The 20445-nt window shown below is 40.5% G+C and overlaps 2 protein-coding genes across 2 annotated transcripts; one reads left to right on the forward strand and one right to left on the reverse strand.

Moving 5' to 3' along the window:
* Nucleotides 1-1382: 1382 nt before the first annotated feature.
* On the reverse strand, nucleotides 1383-1934 carry LOC138903873 (uncharacterized). The gene has a single exon (XM_070192449.1). The coding sequence runs from the start codon at nucleotides 1932-1934 to the stop codon at nucleotides 1383-1385; it is 552 nt and encodes a 183-aa protein (XP_070048550.1).
* Nucleotides 1935-3703: 1769 nt separating this feature from the next.
* On the forward strand, nucleotides 3704-4354 carry LOC138903874 (uncharacterized). Its single transcript, XM_070192450.1, has one exon. It carries the CDS (start codon nucleotides 3704-3706, stop codon nucleotides 4352-4354), a length of 651 nt encoding a protein of 216 aa, XP_070048551.1.
* The last annotated feature ends 16091 nt before the right edge of the window (nucleotides 4355-20445 follow it).

Below are 20445 nucleotides of genomic sequence, written 5' to 3' on the forward strand. Positions count from 1 at the left end.
AGGAAAACTTGGCTAACAAGAAATTGGGCTAGTTAAGGATTTTACTAGCCTAATTAAAGGGTTTAAGCTAGAGAAAGGGAAAATCCGACTTGAGCTCATATCAACTATTTAGCTTGATACCCATTTTGGACTTGAGAAAGACAATTTGGGCAAAACCACTCTAGAGGTATTGAGTGGGTAACTTAGAATTGAGAGCTATAATATACCCCAATCAATAAAATAAGTGTTAACGTACTTAACCCATTAGGCAAACACCTAGGTGAAGGTTACATCCATAGGCTTTTTACCTATTTGAAAACAACCAAAAATAATTAGTCAATTTTTAGTTTCATTTCTCTAATTGAGAATTAATAGTGTAGTATATAGAAGTAATTTGCAAAACCAGCGTGATTGAAAGTGTATTTAAGTTGTTTCATCTTCATGCATCAAGTATACACTCTAACACCCATTGTTAGCTCCCTGAAGAAATCGACCCCGACTCATAGTTTGGTACTATTCTTCCAACGACCTCCTCTACTCGTTGTTGAGTGAGGATTGGGAGTGGATCAAGATTTGATACTGATAACAAATTGAATTTGAAACCAGGAACAACCAGGACATTGTTCACATCTTCATTATTAAAGAGAGTTGCCTAACCAATGTGAGTGATAATTGCCTTATCTCCAATAGGCAAGTAAACTTTATCATTAAGACTAGCCTTTTCCTTATATCCAGTCTTTAACATGACTTCATTTGTTGCTATATGATGAGTTGCTCCTGAATCTATGATCCATTCATTACAATCTGATACCTTTGACATTAGACAGGTTACTGTACCTGCAACATTGGTCTGATTTCCTCCAACACCTTGACTGCCTCCTTCAGTTTGAGCTCCACCAGATTCCTTGCCCAACAAGCTCAGAATTTGCTTATACTGATCTTCAGTGACGTATTGAGCCTTCACCTCTAGAACTGATCTCCTTTCACCATATGTCTAAGTTTGTGATGACATGTCAATATTGCTAGATACATTGATTGCAACATTAAGGGGTTGCCTGCCATAACTAGGTTGTTATCCATAGCTACCTTGACCTCCATTTCCTTCATACCCAGGCTTAAAGTTCCTTTTTGCCTTAAAATCAGGGGGATATCCAATGAGCTTATAGCAATTCTCCTTAGTGTGGCCTTTCATGTTGCAATATTCACAGTACATAAATGGCTTTTTACCCCTACCAGCTTGTCCACGACCTATCTGCATAGCCAATGGGTCTGTTTTCTCACCAATTACATTGAGACCTACTGAGTGTTGGCTTTCATCCTCAATTATCATAGCATAGGCTTGGTTAAGTGTAGGAACAATTTTTTTAACAGAATTTGTCTTCTTGCTTGGTCATATGAATCGTTTAGTCCATTAAGAAATTATAATAGTCTTGTTGATGGAAATGTTCGATATAATCCTTTGATTTAGCACAATCACAACCAGGAGGTGGAACCATTGCATCATATTTAGCCCAAAGCTCTTTCAGCTTTGTGAAATAAATAGAGAGTGAGCTATTACCTTGTGACAGGGTAGCAATTTGACGATGAACTTGAAAAATCCTCATGCGATTAACTTTGTCAAAGCGCTCCTTCATATCCTTCCAAACAGTGTGAGAATCTGATGCATAAACAATTCCCCTAAGGAGATCTTCCAACACTGTATTTATGATCCATGAGAGAACTATGGCATTACATATGTCCCATTGCTCATGCAATTCAGTATCATAGGATTCCTTCGTACAAGTGCCCAACACAAACCCTAGCTTCCTTTTCGCTTGCAAAGCAATACACATTGACCTGCTCCATAAGCCGTAGTTCTCAGATCTAGTAAGTTTGACTGGAATCAACACAACTCCAAGAGTATCGGAAGGATTCATGAATAAAGAATAAGTGTGTGTGAGCTTGTCTTCCGCCATAGCTCGTAATTAATGAAATTGCAGAAATGGAACTTCACACAACAAATTGAGGTTGAAATGTTACACAAAGATTGCGACTTCTCATAGAAAATTGAGAGCAGATGAAATTGCGTTTGTATCCAGAATCAGACGCTTCTGATACCATGCTAAAATATGGGGGAAACCATGGAAGGTTTGAGCTTCAGCTCTTTGAGAACCTTCAGCGTGAGAGAGAAGAGAAGTTGGAAATGAAAGTTTAAATTGTTTTATTGGCTGGTACTATTTATATATACATACACTGTTTAGACTAACTACTTCTAACTAACTCACTAATCCACAACTAAGAACTATTAACTTATGTCGGTTGTCACTAGCCTAGTTGTAGCTTTACACGTGAACTACTCCACCAACAACTACTATATTCAGCTTCACATAATAATATGAATAGTTTATTAACGATAAAAGTAAATATATCCAAAAGTATAATGAATTTTCAATATACATAAATGTATACGGTAAAATATGCTATGCTAAGTGGCAGCTCAAGAGAGTGACACGTGGAACTTAAGGCGGGGGATAGTTAGACCGAAGGCAATTATCCTGTTTGTCTGGAAAGAATGACACCTGTAAAGATGAAACAAATACCCTCCGAACGGTAGTATTTAATGAAGAATATTTCACAGCATTTAGTGTGTTGTCTGTTCTAGAGAATTTGTCATTTATGCTCACCGTTACACCTTCATCAATGGCCTCATAATTGACATTAAAGAAGGGCACGATCCTAAGACCTTGTTCCCTAGGCGTAGCTATAAATAGTGAGCTCTATTATCATTAAAGAGGACACGACTTTTCTGGCAAACTTACGCTATAATAGATTAAAAGCTTTATACAATTTTACTTTCTTGTTCCTTGTTTCATCATCGTTGTGCCTGAAAACTCTGCCCTCAAAATTACATTTTGTAGTGATTTTATCTTCATTTCAAGGCTAAATATTGTGCATTTCTTTAATTATTTTACTATTTCAGGATCAAATTAATTCACTTGTCTAGAAACTACGTATAAATTTAACTGTAAAAGTTTTACGGGTAAACAGTTTGGCGCCCACCGTGGGGCCTAGACAGCCGTGTAATTAAGTTGATCCTTATCTCTTTTACTAACGTGTTTTGGTCATTTGTCTTAGCAAAAAATCATAAGAAATGGCAGATAATGGTGTTATCAATACACACAATCCTGAGGTTCAAGGAGACCAGCCTCATCTCTAGGATTCAATCAATAATACCCAAACTGATGGGAACGATGCCACGCCGGCCCACGACAGGCGGTACCCATGACCTGTTTGGGAGGCAACTCCCGATGATGCTGAAGAAGAGCATGTTTTTGATGCGGTAAGGGTCCTACAAGAGCAACAAGTGATCATTCTAGGCCACCTCACACGACAGGATAAGGTTATGACGGAGTTGAAGCATACGTTATCGGGGGCTTCCAATAATGTAAATAGACGAGGTCCAGTTCCTCCCGGCGCTCCCGCAAATCAAACAACACAGAGGGTCGACAAAAATACCCCGAGGGGCAAGGTTGGTTCCGATAGGGCTGGAGGGAGCAGATCCGGCCCCAATTACAAAAACGATCCCTTCAAGAATGAACTCATACTGTTTATGAGAGAAGTGAACGCCCGTATGGACCAAATCCTAAGCGCACCACCGGTGCTGAAAGGTCCGGACTCAAAAAAGTATATTCAGTTAACGTACAAGCCAAGCGCGGCACCAGAATTAATCCTGAAGCAGTTTAAAATGCCCGACGTGCCAAAGTATGATGAAACTTCAGACCCTCGGGAGCATATTACCACCTATACAACATCGGTGAAGGGTAATGATTTAGCTCCTCAGGAAATTGAATCTATTTTGCTGAAAACATTTGGAGAGACTCTCACGAGGGGAGCCTTGACGTGGTATTCACTATTACCCGAGCATTCCATAGATTCTTTTGAGATGCTTGCGAATTCTTTTATTAAGGTTCATGCTGGGGCCACAAAGGTGCAGTCCCGAAAGGTCAACATATTCAGAATTGCACAAGGAAAATTCGAGTTGCTGCGAGAGTTCGTTACCAGGTTCCAAAAGGAGAGGATGCTACTCTCGGCTGTTCCGGATGAATGGGCGGTTGAAGCATTCACCAAGAGTCTGAATCCGAGAAGTTCAGACGCCTCCCGAAAACTGAAAGAAAGCATGCTTGAGTTCCAAGCAACGACTTGGGCGGATGTCCACAACCGGTACAAGTCAAAGATAAGGATCAAAGATGATCATGTTGGCTTCCCATCGTTGGCAAAAGGACGGGAGAAGAATAAAGAAATATCAAAAGACTATTTCGACATGGACAGACGGTCTTTGAGGGACCGATTTTTGCCCTATGAACGGACCGAAGGCCGCAGCAGAGGCTTCCGGTAAATAGAAAGGTTCACTACCGATAAAAGGACTGATCGCGATCGGATCAATAGATCATTGCAGGACAAATAAGCATCAGGTACGCGGGATCCTTCCTACCTCGGGCTATCAGAATACAATTTCAACATCATTTTAGTAGAGTTGGTATCATCTATGAGAAACATCAAAGAAGCACGGTTCCCGAAGCCGATGAGATTCGATCCCAGCCAGAGGGATCCCAACTTGTGGTGTGAGTACAACAGGATGAATGGCCACTGAATTGGGGACTGTCGACATCTCTGGGAAGAAGTGGCTACACTATTGAAGAATGGCATCTCAGAGAATTCTTAAGTGACCGGGCCAAGAACAACTACGGTCATAACCCGAATAACGGGAACCCTCAAAAGCAGGAGAAGATCTTCCGTGCCAGACGATCATCTGTACCGTCAATGTATCATCAGTTGCTGAAATTTCCAACGCCCGAAGGAATTAAATGGATAAGGGGAGACCAACCAGTGGCAAGGGAGATGAGTTCGATTTTGGTCTCCAGTAGAAAAGGGAAGGAGCACGTGGCATAGCAACTACAGGAACCGGTGCCCGCTCCCGGATCGAATAAAGTTAGCTGGGGGGTAGAAGCGTCAAAATCTTATCAGGTGCCAAGGTATTTCCAAGTACCAGAAGAGACGGATGCAACAAAATCCATGGTGAAAGAGCTAGAGCAAGTTGCATTGTTTGAGAAGTTCTTAGAAAGGAAATTCCACTTGGGGACAGGACTACACCCCGAACTCAGGTCCGGCTTTATGAATTTCTTAAATTTAATGTCGATTGTTTTGCATGGTCGCATGCGGACATGAAAGGTATCCCAACGGAGGTGGCCATACATATGTTAAATTTGGATCCCAACATCCCTCCGGTAAGACAAAAGAAATGCCCTATTGCAGAGGGTAGGAATAAATTCATCAAAGAAGAGGTAACTCACTTACTTGATATCGGTTCGATCCAAGAGGTAAAGTATCCAAACTGGCTAGCTAATGTAGTAGTAGTTCCTAAGATGAACAATAAATTTTGCATGTGTGTAGATTATAAGGACTTGAATAAGGCATGCCCGAAAGACTTGTTCCCACTGCCAAACATCGATCAAATGATTGATGCGACGACCGGACATGAGTTAATGAGTTTCCTCGATGCTTATTCTGGGTACAACCAAATTAAGATGAACCCGAAGGATCAGAAAAAGACTTCGTTCATAACGAATTTCGGCACATATTGATATAATGTGATGCCCTTTGGATTGAAGAACGTCGGAGCCACTTATCAGCGGCTCGTAAACAAGATGCTTGAAAAACAAATAGGGAAACTATGGAAGTTTATATAGATGATATGCTCATTAAGTCTTTGAATGCAGGAGACCACCTTAAGCATCTGCAAGAAACTTTTGACATCTAAGGAAGCATAACATGAAGCTTAACCCCGAGAAGTGTGCATTCGGGGTCAGCTCCGGCAAGTTCCTAAGATTTCTAGTATCACAAAGGGGGATTGAAGTAAACCCCGATAAGATTAAGGCCATCGAAGACATCCCGGACCAGCTGTCAAGCGTGAAAGAAGTCCAAAGGCTCATGGGAGATTGGCCGCTTAGAGCAGGTTCATTTCCTTGTCGTCAGAGAAATGCTACCATTTCTTCGCACTGCTCAAAAAGAAAAACAACTTCGAATGGACCCCGAAATGCCAGCACGCTTTGAGAGATTTGAAAAGGTACTTGTCAAGCCCTCTGTTACTTTTGAAACCAAAGGAAGATGAAACACTATTGGTATATCTCGCAGTCTCGAAAGTAACAGTAATGGAGAAGTTGGCATTAGCTCTCATAGTCACCGCTCGGAAGCTGAGGCCCTACTTCCAATGTCACCTGATAGCTTTATGTCCACATTTCCCCTGCGAAACATCCTTCACAAACCCGAACTCTCGGGTAGGTTGGTCAAATAGGCTGTTGAAATGAGTGAATTTGACATAGAATATAAACCAAGGGCTGCGATTAAGTCACAAGTCTTGGCTGACTTTGTGGCCGATTTTAGTCCGGGATTGCTGCCTCTAGCAACCAAAGAGGCAGTAATGGTGTCATAATCGACATCCGGAGTTTGGACCTTATTTATAGACGGAGCCTCTAACATAAAAGGGCCCGGGCTTGGCATAGTATTAACCACGTCTTCGGGAGAAACACTAAGACAAGCCATCAGAACGGTCCCTTTAACTAACAATGAAGTAGAGTATGAGGCTTTAATTGCAGGACCCGAACTGGCTCGGGAACTAGATTCTGAGGTCATAGAAATCAAGTGCGACTCACAGCTGGTGGTAAATCCGGCCAATGGGATCTTCGAAACCATAAAGGAGCGCATACAACAATATGTGGTGAAGGTCCAGGCTCTGCTAGCTTGATTTCGGGAGTGGTCGATTACTTATATCCCAAGGGAAGTAAATGCGGAAGTAGATACATTGGCTAACCTCGGTTCATCGACGGAAATGATGGGATAAGAGTCCGGGATGGTCGTACAACGGATGCATTCAGTCCTGGATGCAGATAGCTACTACGAGGTAAATATGACTAATTTGTCTGGGACTGGAGGAATGAGATCATCGATTATCTGAGCACGGGAAATTGCCTGAAGATTCCAAGGCATCTCGGGCGTTGCGTGTCAAAGCAGCACGATATAGCTTCAAAGGAGGCCAATTGTACAGAAAATCTTTCCAAGGCCCACTGGCCCGATATTTGGGAGTATCCGAAGGTAATTACATTATGCGAGAAGTCCACGAAGGGATATGCGGAAACCATTCAGGCGCAGATTCTTTAGTGCTAAAATTGGAAAGGGCAGGATATTATTGGCCCCGTATGGAACAAGACGCCAAAGCTTTCGTACAAAAAAACGATAAGTGCCAACGCTACACACCGCTGGTACATCAACCGACAGAACCACTATATTCAGTTCTGTCTCAGTGGTCGTTCATGAAGTGGGGGATGGACATCGTCGGACCACTGTCGCCGGCTCCCGGTAAGGTAAGATTTCTTTTGATTTTAACTGACTATTTTTCTAAGTAGGTAAAAGTAGGTCCTTATCAGAAGATCGGCGAACGTGAAGTGGTGGATTCTTGTGGGAAAATATAATGTGCAGGTTCGGAATACCAAAAGAGATAGCATGAGATAATAGGCCGCAATTTATCGGCACAAAGATCACAAAGTTCCTTGAAGATTTGAAATTAAAGAGGATCACATCTTCACCCTATCATCCGAGTGCAAATGGTCAAGCGGAGTCAACGAACAAAGTGATTATATAAAACCTCAAGAAAAGGTTGGAAGCGGATAAAGGAAAATTGCTTGAGGAACAACTCGGAGTTTTATGGGCATACCGAACAATGGCCAAATCGAGCACGGGGGAAACTCCCTTTCCCCTTATGTACGGAGCAGAAGCCTTAATTCCGGTGGAAGTAGGGGAGCCTACCTTAAGGTATTTCCAGGAAAATGAAGAATCAAACAACGAAGCGATGTTGGTCAACTTGGAGTTACTCGATGAGCGCAGGGACTTAGCACATATAAGGATGGCGGCCAAAAGTAGAGAATGGAAATATATTACAATCGAAGAGCCAACCTTCGTTATTTTAAAGTGGGAGATTTGGCTTTAAGGAAAGTAACTCAAAACACCCGGGAACTCAACGTAGGGAAGCTAGGCCCAACCTGTGAAGGCCCCTATCGAGTTTCAGCTGTCACCGGGAAAGATTCGTACGAGTTAGAGAATCAGAATGGAGAAAAGTTGCCAAGAAATTGGAATGTGGCACACCTCAAGAGATATTATTGCTGACAAACATCATCTGTACTGAAAGTAAGTGCTGTATTATTTTTCCCTTCGTCCATATTTTGTTCCAATTGGGTTTTTCTGGCAAGGTTTTCAACGAGGAAGCAATGGAAAGCATACTACGAAGAAGGTTTCAACGACAGCAATAAGACCTTTCATAACAAGGCACACAAGAGAAGAACCACTCCGGGGCGGTTAGATTATCTTTGGCTCGATAGTAAAATTCCCACCGAGAAAATAAGTTTGTTATCAAGCAAAGGTTACCCGACCATTCATAAATGCAAACTACTAGAGGATTGTTAGATAGTCTTTTGCTCGATAGCATAAATTCCTAAGGGGAAGCGAAGTTTGTTACCAAGAAGAATATTGTCTAGCAATTCATTAGTGGAATCCTCGAAGGTGCAAGATTCCCAATGTTCCAATTCGCATTCTTCGCATTTGAACACTGGGGGGGAGAATATATGATAATGCAGCAATGATGACTACCACGTCGACTGGAGCACAAAAATCAGAAACATAATTGTGTCATCGGGACCGGGGACTGCGCTGCCAGCCCCGTAGAAACAAGTTGTATGAATTAGCCACAAGAAATGGCAATTTCTCTTTAACATAACGAATGCTTATGTACTTTTTGAAAACAGAAGGAATAAAATAAAGTCCTTTTTATTTTTCATCTTGTTTCTTGTCTGATCGATGAATTAATTTTATTATTTGAAAGTTAAACAAGTACTTCAAATGCTAGTGCCGTAATGAATAGAAGACGTCCTTTTCAAGAGCACCGTAAATATAAGAGGTCCCTCTCTTATGAAAACCCTCACGTTAAAGGGTTGATTTTGGAAGAAGTTATGCCCAGAATCAAAATGCTTTCGGGAAAAAATACACCCATGGCTTTATGTAATAAGACGCAAACAGTAAAACTTGCGCAAAACACTTAGGCAAAAGAAAAAAGAGAGTGCAAAACTTGCATAAACGTTCAAACGAAAGAAATACTCAAACAATACTTGAGCAAAAAGATGTATTTATTTACAATAATGTGCCAAAGTGGCACGGATACAAAAGTTGGAGAAGAATAAAAGCTAAATCGCTGCATCTCTGGAACTCGGAGGAAGAGAAGTGCCTGCACACCCAAGGGAAGTGGGTAGATCTGCCGATGGCTCAACATTTTGGCCTTCATCAGTTTGGCCTTCAACATCTTCGACTTCCGTTTCCTCTTCAGTTCTTGAAGTTTCATAATCGGAACCAGAAGAACCGGAAGCATCAGGCTCTGTCGGGAGACCACTTTTAGCAGCTAACTCAAGCTCACGGGCCTTAGCAATTTCAGCATCAAAGTCAATGATATCAGCTTTGGCTTCTTTCAAGTTTTTTCTCCTCGAGTTGTACATAACGTAAGTTTTCTCAACAATGAGGGAAGCCGCTCGGTGCTTAAGTTCTTCTTTGAGTTGTGTTATCTCGGAAAAAAGGTTTTCCCAGGCGGATATAACAGATCTGAGGCTAACATCAAGGTCACAGACAGTTGAACTAAAGAGCCTATTGTACTCAATAGTCTTCTTATACTTCTTCTCCATCCGAGCATGTTTTTACCCCCACAGCAGCAAGCTCTTCAGTTTTGGAGTTTAAGGCTGCCTCCAAGTTGGTCAATCTTTCAGCGGAGGCAGCCTCGTCGTCGATTGTAGCAAGAATGACATTATTTACTTCAGCCCATTTGGCCATGGCTTTGTCAAATTTAACCTCAGGGGGCCAATCTCTTGGCTAAAGGTTACCACTTCTTTCCCGCTTCGCTGCAAATGAGTCTCCAATACAATGACCTCAATAGCTTTGGCTTCCAATTCTGAGAGGGGAACAACAATTTGCTCCCGCTCAACCAAAAGTTGATCCCGTGCGGAGGTAAGTTCTTCCTTTTCCCGAATCAAACTTTGGAGACCTTCGAAAGCAAGAAAGTTGGCCTACAAAGCAAGAAAGGCAAACTCAGGATATTTTTAGGCAAAAATAGAAGAAATAACGAAGGAAGTAAAGAATGTACCGCTGCGACGTTGTGCATTGCGTTATTCAACAAGCACTCTCCCGAGAGAGCATGTATCATTTCCTAATCTTTATCTGAAACCTTTGGCTTAAGATGATTAGCAAGTTCCACCGACCAGGATAGCAAGTTACATCCGGTAGAGACCGAGAAAGTAACGTTCCTCCTCCTTTACGGGTCTTCAGATTGGACAACATAACTTTGCTCCAAACTCCCTTGAATTGGGACTGGGGAAGAGGAACATCCTCTTCTCGGACAGATGCGGCCGGTGGAGATGATCTAGCAGTTGCTGATGGAAGAGCTAGTGAAGAAGGAGATAAAGCTGATGACAATGAAGGGTGAGAAGCAGCCGCGACAAACGCAGTGCTAGTTGTTGCTTGCTCGCCATCCGAAGACGGCAGGGACACGGTACTCAGCCCCGTAATACCGGGCACGATGATTGGAACCCGGAAACAGGAATTGGCATTTTCTACCATCTTAAACTCCCCCAAAGTGTCGAGACATCGTCCTCGATTGGTGTGTCACGACCCAAACTAATGGGCTGCGACGGGCACCCGGTACCTTATTCAACCGAGTACCAAAGTAACGTATCTTTCTTATTATGTCATCATATACACGTGACATACGTGCCAAATAGGCCAACATAATCATTTATAAACTCAAAATATTAGCCGACAAGGCCGTATTATCTTTCACGTATACGACATATGTCTACAAGCCTCTAAGGATACAGAAATGTCATAAAGGCCGGGACAGAGTCCAGCCATACCAAACAATACATATCTAAATCATACTGACCAAACAAGCAATTCCGAAGTAAATGGAGTGCACCAATATCTTCCGCTGAGCTGATATCCTATTTGGAGGACTCTCGGCCTGTCTATCGAGACCTGCGGGCGTGAAACGCAGCATCCCCATGCAAAAGGGACGTCAGTACAAATAATGTACCGAGTATGTAAGGAATGAAAATCAGTAAATAATAGACATGAGAGAAACATGGAGTAAAAGACTCGACATGTACGTGTGCATAGCTCTGTGAACCATTTCATATAATAATGTCATGCATATGCGTATAAATGTCATTCTATGCATGGATATATGCGTTCATAACATCATCAAGCCTCTGAGGGCATACCATCATATCATCTCGGCCACTGTGGGCAAATCATCAACGTATACCAGCTGATCAGGTAGTGGTGCGTATAACGTTGTAATGTTTTTCCATATCCCATATACATATATACGCGTATATAACGCCATCTAATCATGGGTCAATGTATATGTATAAATGCATAAGAAATACGTTAATAATATTTTCTCGAAATGTCATAAAAATAATATGCCTTAAAAAATACGTTAATAATATTTTCTCGGAATGTCATAAAAATAATATGCCTGTTGGATAAATTTTATCAAATACGTATTTTCTGAGACCCATGAACAGAAGATATAATAATAATTTACATGGGGAATTAAGAATATAGACCCCCCTAATATTTCTATGAATAGAGTCATTTATGAAAATTGTACATTTGCTCGTTTCGTATAGATCATACCAAAAGGAAAGAAGGGATAGCCTTAATATACCTGGAGTAGGGAAAAATCCGTATGATATTCTTGGAAAAGGTTGCACCGTACTCCCTTAGAATCGCAAAATTCCATTGTTATTACGCAGTGTAATTCTGTATGAATTGCTTTACTAATCTAAGAATAGTCGTTGCTACTGTAACATAAAGTCTTATGTGAGCTTCCAACATCTCCTCTAAAAATGAATTTGATATCAATTGAATATCATTTGTAAAGATGACTAACTTGAAATTCCTTCTATGATTTTTTAATGGCAAAGTGTAGTTTCCATGTGTTATCTTGATAGATTGCCCAACGACCCCTTAATGCCACCTATCCTAATGACTAATGAGTCATCAACTTGGCCTTAATTTGTTGCCACCTTGAAGTGTAATGCTTATCCAAATATGCTTAATTAATCACCCAATAATTCCTTAATTAACTAGGTAATCTCCCATTACCCAATAATTAACCAATTTCCCATATAACTAAGAATTATCTCAAATTACTTAAAATACTACTTATTTTTAATACACCCTTATACATCATACTATTATGGTCATATGGTACCTTGTATGGCACTAGTCCATAAATATGGGATATTATAGCTTGGACCGTATTTTATTCCAAATGGCCAAACTTCGACGAAACTTATTTTTTTCTATTTGCTTACCTTCTCTCCTTCATGAATTTACTCATCACGTGTTTGAAATAGAATAATACTTATAATCCCAAAATAATCTTAAAATAATCTCATTCCCGGACTTACGTCGAAACTTAAACATACGAAAATGCGGGATGTAACATCTCATTCCCAAGTTTTCATCAATTCACTTATGGCATATTTTTACGTACGAAAATATGGGGTGTAACATGCTGTAACTAAATCAACAGGTTGAGCATTCTGTTGAGTTGATGAGGATCGTCGCCTTCTATGTATAGAAGCTTCTCCATCATCGTCGATCATCACGGTGTCTATGACTGGCCCGGGAGAAGGGCTAGTCACCACAACTTCCGGAGATGACTCGGGGGAAGCAATCTTCGCCCTCTTATTCTTTTCCCCGGCCGTGGAGCAACATCTTCTTCTTGGTTGCTTGTCCTCCGGCCAGGGACTCCGTGAAAAAATACTTGTACCCGAAGTAGGCTTGGAGACACCTGTTTGAGTAAGCGCCTCCTGAAGTAGCCTCGCCGGGTCAGCAGGATCAACCAAAACGTCCTCCTCGGGGATGACAACCGAGCCTGTAGGTAGACTTGATTCCAGAAAAAAGGGAAAGGGATCAATCAATTTCCTCGCATAGAAAGCAAAAACGAGACAAGTCTAAGTTACCATGATTTTTGGCCTTTCACTCGTATTTGAGTGCCAGTTCTTTCCATGAGCGGGTTTCGGGCGTAGTAATGTCCAAGATCTTCTGGACCTAATTGGCCAAACCTTCAACCCTATATGGAACCCATCGTGTTGCTGAAACAGGCAAAAAGAGAAGGATCGGTCCAGATATGAAGGAATTTCTAATAGAAGAAATATTAAAAAGGAGCTTACGAGTGCGGTTCCATGATTCCAGAAAGGATGAAGCCGTTGCCGGAATGATATCAATGGTGGCAACTGCAACGAACCGTTTCATCTATCCACGGTCGTTGTCATCATCCATGCTAGATAATAAAGCATGGTGACCGCGTTTGCTGAAGTTTACCATTCCTCCGCGGAAGACTTTGGGGGAATCGAGATTCATCACATAGGCTAAGGATAGCTCCTCTCCCGTATCTTGGCACAAACGTCGGAGACAAGAAATTGTCCTCCATACAGAAGGACTTACTTATGCCAAACACACCTGGTAGCGGAGGCAGAACTCCGCAATAACGGAGTCAAGCTCTCCACTCAAAGAAAACATACCCAAAGTAAAAGGATACGTGTAAAAATATGTAAAACCCTCCCTAGGTAGGGTTACTCTCTTTTATAGATCAGCAGAAACAATGTCCAAATCTTGGCAGCGATAATCTTCCTTCACAACAGAAATACTTGAAGGACGGATGGAAGAAGGGTATCTTCCAACGGCCCACGTGTGAGGGTTAGCCGAAGGGAATTTCTCTTCTAAGTTTTTTGTTGTAACAAGACTTCTTGGGATGATGGTTCCCACTATTGGAGGAGTAGCGTCCTCGGCTTTGCTCTTGCTCTTTGAAGAGCTGGTATTCTTTAAAGAAGAAGCCATTATATGTTATGGATGAAGGAAAAGCTTTTTCATTTGAAGGAAGTTAAAGAAAGGTTGAAGAACAAGAAAGATAGTTTTAGGAAGTTTAGAGAGTTATGGAGTATGAGTGAAGAAGGAGTATGAGTGAAGAAGGTTGATGCGTATAAGTAAAGGTTTAGGTGGCTAAATTCGTGGCCATGATTACCTTGATAACCGGCAAACACTATGTTGAATGGTGGGATGACGCGTGTTTGGGACATTAAATGTGGATAGACGTGAATCTAATCTAAAGGCCAAGGCATTCCCCCCTTTAGACCTCTTTCCCCATGCCACAACTTGTGGTCGGAATCCTCTCAATCTCGTAACTGTTGCTACCTTCTATCATGCAGTCTGTACGACTCTGACCTTGTAAGTGTACCTATGCGACTCTTCTTTCCTTTTTCCTCCAATTTTTTAGTCATTACTGAAGTTCTTTGCTTGGCACTTTGTTGAACTTACGAATGTTTCCATATCTTGTTTCATAGACCTGGTTATCCATCCGCATGATTTTACTGCATCTAGATAGGTCATACTGTGCCAGAACTCTTACTTCGATTTATCGTTACTAAGGTCTGCTACTAACTCCAGGTTATTCTCGTTACTTATCCCATATGTATAAATCTAAGTCCTTTAATGCTTTCTCATTATTGTTCATCTTTAGAACGATGGTCTAATCTCATCTCGTACTTTGTGACTTTTATCCATCCATTGTTGATTCACCTCAATATTGATATACTATATACCACTGATAACTTGAAACTTCTTACGTAAAACCTTGCCACTAGGGCTTACGTTGCATCGAGGAATATTTGAAGTGATTTCCATAATCGTATTTCATAGTATCTCGATGTGATTCGCCTTATGGGGGTATTCTGATCTCATGCCGTTCGCGAAATCTTTTCTCCTTCTCCCCTTTATTTTTCTTTCTTCAAATCTTTATTCAGTCGAAGGCCCAACCGTTATCTTTTATCTGTCACAATTACACCTTCATTTCACTACCCGGGCAGCATTCCATCTCTTCTAAATGCTACTAGTCTTAGACTCCTTTGAGTTCATTCAGGCTATACTGAGCCTTCTATAACTTAGAGAACCCATCGGCTCTCATGTTTTCATAGGCTTAATCCCGAGAACTGACCTATTCTCGTCATTTTCTTACTCGCCCTTTCTCATCCTTACTCCTGTCATAAAACCTTGTCGCTTTACTATACTTTAGCTTGCGACCTCTACGTATCTATTTATACTATTCACAACCTTTCTTCAACTTGCTTGCGCCATTGATTCCCTTATGTTATTCTGGAACATTAAGCGAGACATCATATCATCTCTAACTCTTCTTTACTCTCTTGACTAGATCTCTCGGTACTTAGAAACCATAGGCTGGAAGGTACGCCACTGACGATGCTGCTATCGTTCTTGGATATTGAATCCCAGTGCTTCTAGCCTTCTATCCGAAGCATGGACTATTCACGATCTTCTACCTTTGAGTATCTTGTACGTTGTTCACCTTTACCTTACTTACCTTAAAATCTCGCATCGTATCTTCTATCTCTTTCATGTCCTCCCTTCCACATAGGTATAATTCACGTCCATAACTTGAAGCTCTATTATAATACTTGTAACTCTGGTGTATACACAATCCGGTAGGAGTTTCGTACTGACTTCTTATGAGGCTGGTACTTTTCTAACCGGCTTTATCGTAGGGCCGTTATAGAATATGGTTGTTGTACTATCCCTCTGCTACCTCTGATATTAAGAATGATCCTGTAATGTTCTCAATCACGATTTCTATAATTTTCTAGGTCCAATAATCAGATTCTTGATTTACTTTGTTGATATAACTCTTTAGTTTCCTCTTTCTTCTGATCAGCCTTTATGTAAGCTTCAACTATCTCTTGATCTACGGCTCATGGTATTAGTTATCACGTTTAGCATTTCATGGGCGCGGAGGAATGTCCATGATATAATCCTTTAATAATACAATCCTTCATCTATGACCTGGTCTCAATTCTTTCTTTTAACTTATACCGAAATCTTCTACGGCTGTATATGCTGCATGTATAAAACTTCCAAACTCTTAAGTGCGTTCATAACGTAACTAACTCTGGATCATGAATCTAATAATTCTTTTTGTTCCATCTCAGCTTTCTTCTCCTGGTCTTTCTGCCCCCTTTTTGCGTGCATACTTAGCTTATCTTCGTGCCCATGCATATTGGAATTCCATACAACTCATATGATCTTGAATATCACTTCTGATTTTACTTCCTGTTCATTAGCTACAATAGGTGCTATTTTCTTATGGAGTGCATACAATGTTGTTGTGAGACTGTTGTTATAAGACCATTTCCTCCTTAGGTCACCCAGCTTAGGTTAAAGCTTCCTTCCTTACTTTCTCAGCCAGTCTCTGACTCTTGTAAAGCTACGAGCTAATTACACCGAATACTTAATGTCCTTTCTCTCCTATAATTATCTGTAGTTACTTACTTTGACGCCCTTGTGCTTGTAGGGTTGTTCTGGACTGATATTTTGACTATCTTCCATGCCCTTGTGCTTGTGGGACTCTCTTTTATTTCCCTAACACTCATACGGTACCTTTACTACCCCGACTCCTATCTGAATATTTTTCAAGTATCACAATGTCATACTGCGAGACTGAAGTCCCCATGTTAGGATTCACTATATTCATCTTGCACAATCTGTTGATTCGTCTGTGTCCTCTTGTTTAGCCATAACTAGGCTCTTCCTGGATCAACTACTGACTACTCGTTGGCCCATTCTCATATCAATAATCCGCATAATCTTTCTTGGGTCATTTCCTTTATCTTAACTTACGTCTCGCACCTGCTCCTTATCTATCAATTACATCTTAGGCAGGAACCCTTACTTCCTCTCCTTGACGTCGTGCTTGCATAATATTCTGGAATCGTAGCACATCTGTAGGATTTGAATATGTGCAATCTCATCCCCTTTTTATTTTTGTCGCACTCTTCCTTTACCATTCCATAGTTACTAGAATTACTTAATTCCGACTTAATGCCACGTAATCCATATTCCCCCTTTAGGGGAGTACTAAGAGCTGAAGCCACGAGGATCTACCTATAGATGTTTTACCTCTTCATCTTTGGCGTCGTTTCACAACATCAATGACCCTTACTCGCCTTGCAGCAATCCTTCTGTACCAAGGATAACAAATTCCCTTACTCGCAATGTTGACACTTAGTGCAACAGGCACATACAATCCCTGAAGCTTAACTTTGCTCATATTGCTTGCTTTAGGGAAGCTTCTTTCTGAATGACCATTTTCTGAATTTCTCATGAATCGTCTTCTGTTGTCCATTCTATTATCGCCGGAAAGAAAATATGAAATTCTCGTGATGCTGACCATTATCGAATCATTCAGTCCCTAATTCATACTTACTTTATCTTTTTCACCAGTCCATACTGATTTTATTACTCCGAGATCTAACTTTTCCTTCTGTAAACCATGTTAGAGTTGCGAACTTATCTCTCGAAATGAGGATGTGACCGTATGGCCTATACTCTTTTATACCTCTCGTCTCTTTCTTTATTTGACTATAGATTCTGTAACACTCTACCGTTGCCATTCATGTATCACATCTTACTCATAATGCTTCATTATCCCTCTTCATACTTCCCTGCTAATATTTCTACCTATTACTTTATTCTGAAAACTTTAACAAGGCATTCTTTCGCTTTTACCTCCCCTTGCTCCATCTACTGGCTCTTCGGGCTGCCTAACATTCTTCCTTTACTAGGGACGGGATCCACATTAAGATAATATTTATCACTTCCAGGCTTTTCGTGCCTATCTTTGTAGTATTCATATCAAGTTGTACTATTTTAGAGTGCACCATTTGGGTGTCTCACAAGGTGATCTATTAGCACCTTTATAATATCCTTCGAAAATGTCAACTAACGCAAATAATTCATCCACATTTTGGGTTACTCTAACCCCAGCCAAATCCTGATATCTCATCCTTCTCTTATACTACTTTTGTTGACCCCCATGGGGCATAACTAGAATGGGTGTGACCAATTGTACATACCTCTGCTACCATTTAAGGTAACTCAAAATGCTTATATCTCCCGTCATGAATGGTAAATAATGATAGTCTTCATTAACTGGGCGCCTCGTACCCTTCTTCACCTTGCTGCATTTACTTGTTGAGACTTGTACTATCTTTTGAATTCTCATTGCCTTTCGCCAATAGGGGTGGATAGATATCCTTTCCTTAAGGCTCCTTATCAAGAGGCTTATACGTTTTAGTACACACATGATCTACTGAAGACCTTACATTTTCTCATCATAAGTATTATGAAAAATCGAGTTCCTCTGACTCAACTCTTTCATATCCGTATTCAATCTCTTACCAAATGGAGGTATCGTCATATTACGGATAAAATAGAAGCCAGGAGTTTGAATTCTTATAAATGAGCTCTACCACACGATCTAGAGTAAGGAGAAAGAGTGACAGTCCAAAATGCCCTGTAGCCTCCTGCTTATAAGTGTGGTGCACGACACACCCATAAACAAGACTCTACTAGACACGGCTTGTAGACTCTCTAGGACAGAACTGCTCTGATACTACTTTTCTCACGACCCAAACTAATGGGCCGCGACGGGCACCCGGTACCTTACTCAACCGAGTACCAACGTAACATATCTTTCTTATTACATCATCATATACACGTGACATACGGGCCTAATAGGACAACATGATCATTTATAAACTCAAAAAATAGGCCGACAAGGCCGTACAATCTTTCACGTACACGGCATATGTCTACAAGCCTCTAAGGATACAGAAATATCATAAAGGTCGGGACAGAGCCCCGCCATACCAAACAATACATATCTATATCATACTAACCAAATAAGCAACTCCGAAGCAAATGGAGTGCACCAACATCTTCCGCTGAGCTGATCGCCTACTTGGAGGACTCTCGGCCTGTCTATCAAGACCTGCGGGCATGAAACGCAGCGTCCCCAGGCAAAAGGGACGTCAGTACAAATAATGTACCGAGTATGTAAGGAATAGAAATCAGTAAATAATAGACATGAGAGAAACATGGAGTAAAAGACTCGACATGTATGTCTGCATAGCTATGTAAACCATTTCATATAATAATGTCGTGCATATGCGTATAAATGTCATACCATGCATGGGTATATGCGTTCATAACATCATCAAGCCTCTGAAGGCATCTCATTATATCATCTCGGCCACTGTGGGCAAATCATCAACGTATACCAGCTGATCAGGTGGTGGTACATATATAACGACGTAACCTTTTTCCATATCCCATATACATATATATACATATATACGTGTATATAACGACATCTGGTCATGGGTCAATGTATATGTATAAATGCATGAAATGCATAAGAAATACGTTAATAATATTTTCTCGGAATGTCATAAAAATAATATGCCTTAAGAAATACGTTAATAAGATTTTTTCGAAATGTCATAAAAATAATATGCCTATCGGATAAATTTTATCAAATATGTATTTTTCTGAGACCCATGAATAGAATATATAATAATAATTCACATGGAGAATCAAGAATATAGACACCCCTAATATTTCTATGAATAGAGTCATTTATGGAAATTGTACATTTGCTCGTTTCGTATAGATCATGACAAAAGAAAAGAAGGGATATCCTTAACATACCTGGAGTAGGAAAAAATCCGCACGATATTCTTGAAAAAGGTTGCACCTACTCCCTTGGAATCGCAAAATCCCATTGTTATTGTGCAGTGTAATTCCGTATGAATTGCTTTACTAATCTAAGAGTAGCTGTTGCTACTGTAACATGAAGTCTTATGTGAGCTTCCAACATCGCCTCCAAAAATGAATTTGATATCAATTGAATATCATCTGTAAAGATGACTAACTTGAAATTTCTTCTATGTTTTTTTAATGGCAAAGTGTAGTTTCCATGTGTTATCTTGATAGATTGCCCAACGACCCCTTAATGCCACCTATCCTAATGACTAATAAGTCATCAACTTGGACTTAATTTGCTTCCACCTTGAAGTGTAATGCTTATCCAAATGTGCTTAATTAATCACCCAATAATTTTTTAATTAACTAGATAATCTCCCATTACCCAATAATTAATCAATTTCTCATATAACTAAGAATTATCTCAAATTACTTAAAATACTACTTATTTTTAATACACCCTTATACATCATACTATTATGGTCATATGGTACCTTGTATGGCACTAGTCCATAAATACGAGGTATTATAGCTTGGACCGTATTTTATCCCAAATTGCCAAACTTCGGCGAAACTCATTTTCTTCTATTTGCTTACCTTCTCTCCTTCACGAATTTACTCATCACGTGTTTGAAATAGAATAATGCTTATAATCCCAAAATAATCTCAAAATAATCTCATTCCCGGACTTACGTCGAAACTTAAACATACGAAAAT

Source organism: Nicotiana tomentosiformis, unplaced genomic scaffold (assembly GCF_000390325.3).
Source record: "Nicotiana tomentosiformis unplaced genomic scaffold, ASM39032v3 Un00101, whole genome shotgun sequence".
Taxonomy (NCBI): Eukaryota; Viridiplantae; Streptophyta; class Magnoliopsida; order Solanales; family Solanaceae; genus Nicotiana; species Nicotiana tomentosiformis.

Coding starts and splice junctions, on each gene's coding strand:
- LOC138903873 (XM_070192449.1), bottom strand. CDS start 1,934: ATGGCGGAAGACAAGCTCACACACACTTATTCTTTATTCATGAATCCT.
- LOC138903874 (XM_070192450.1), top strand. CDS start 3,704: ATGCCCGACGTGCCAAAGTATGATGAAACTTCAGACCCTCGGGAGCAT.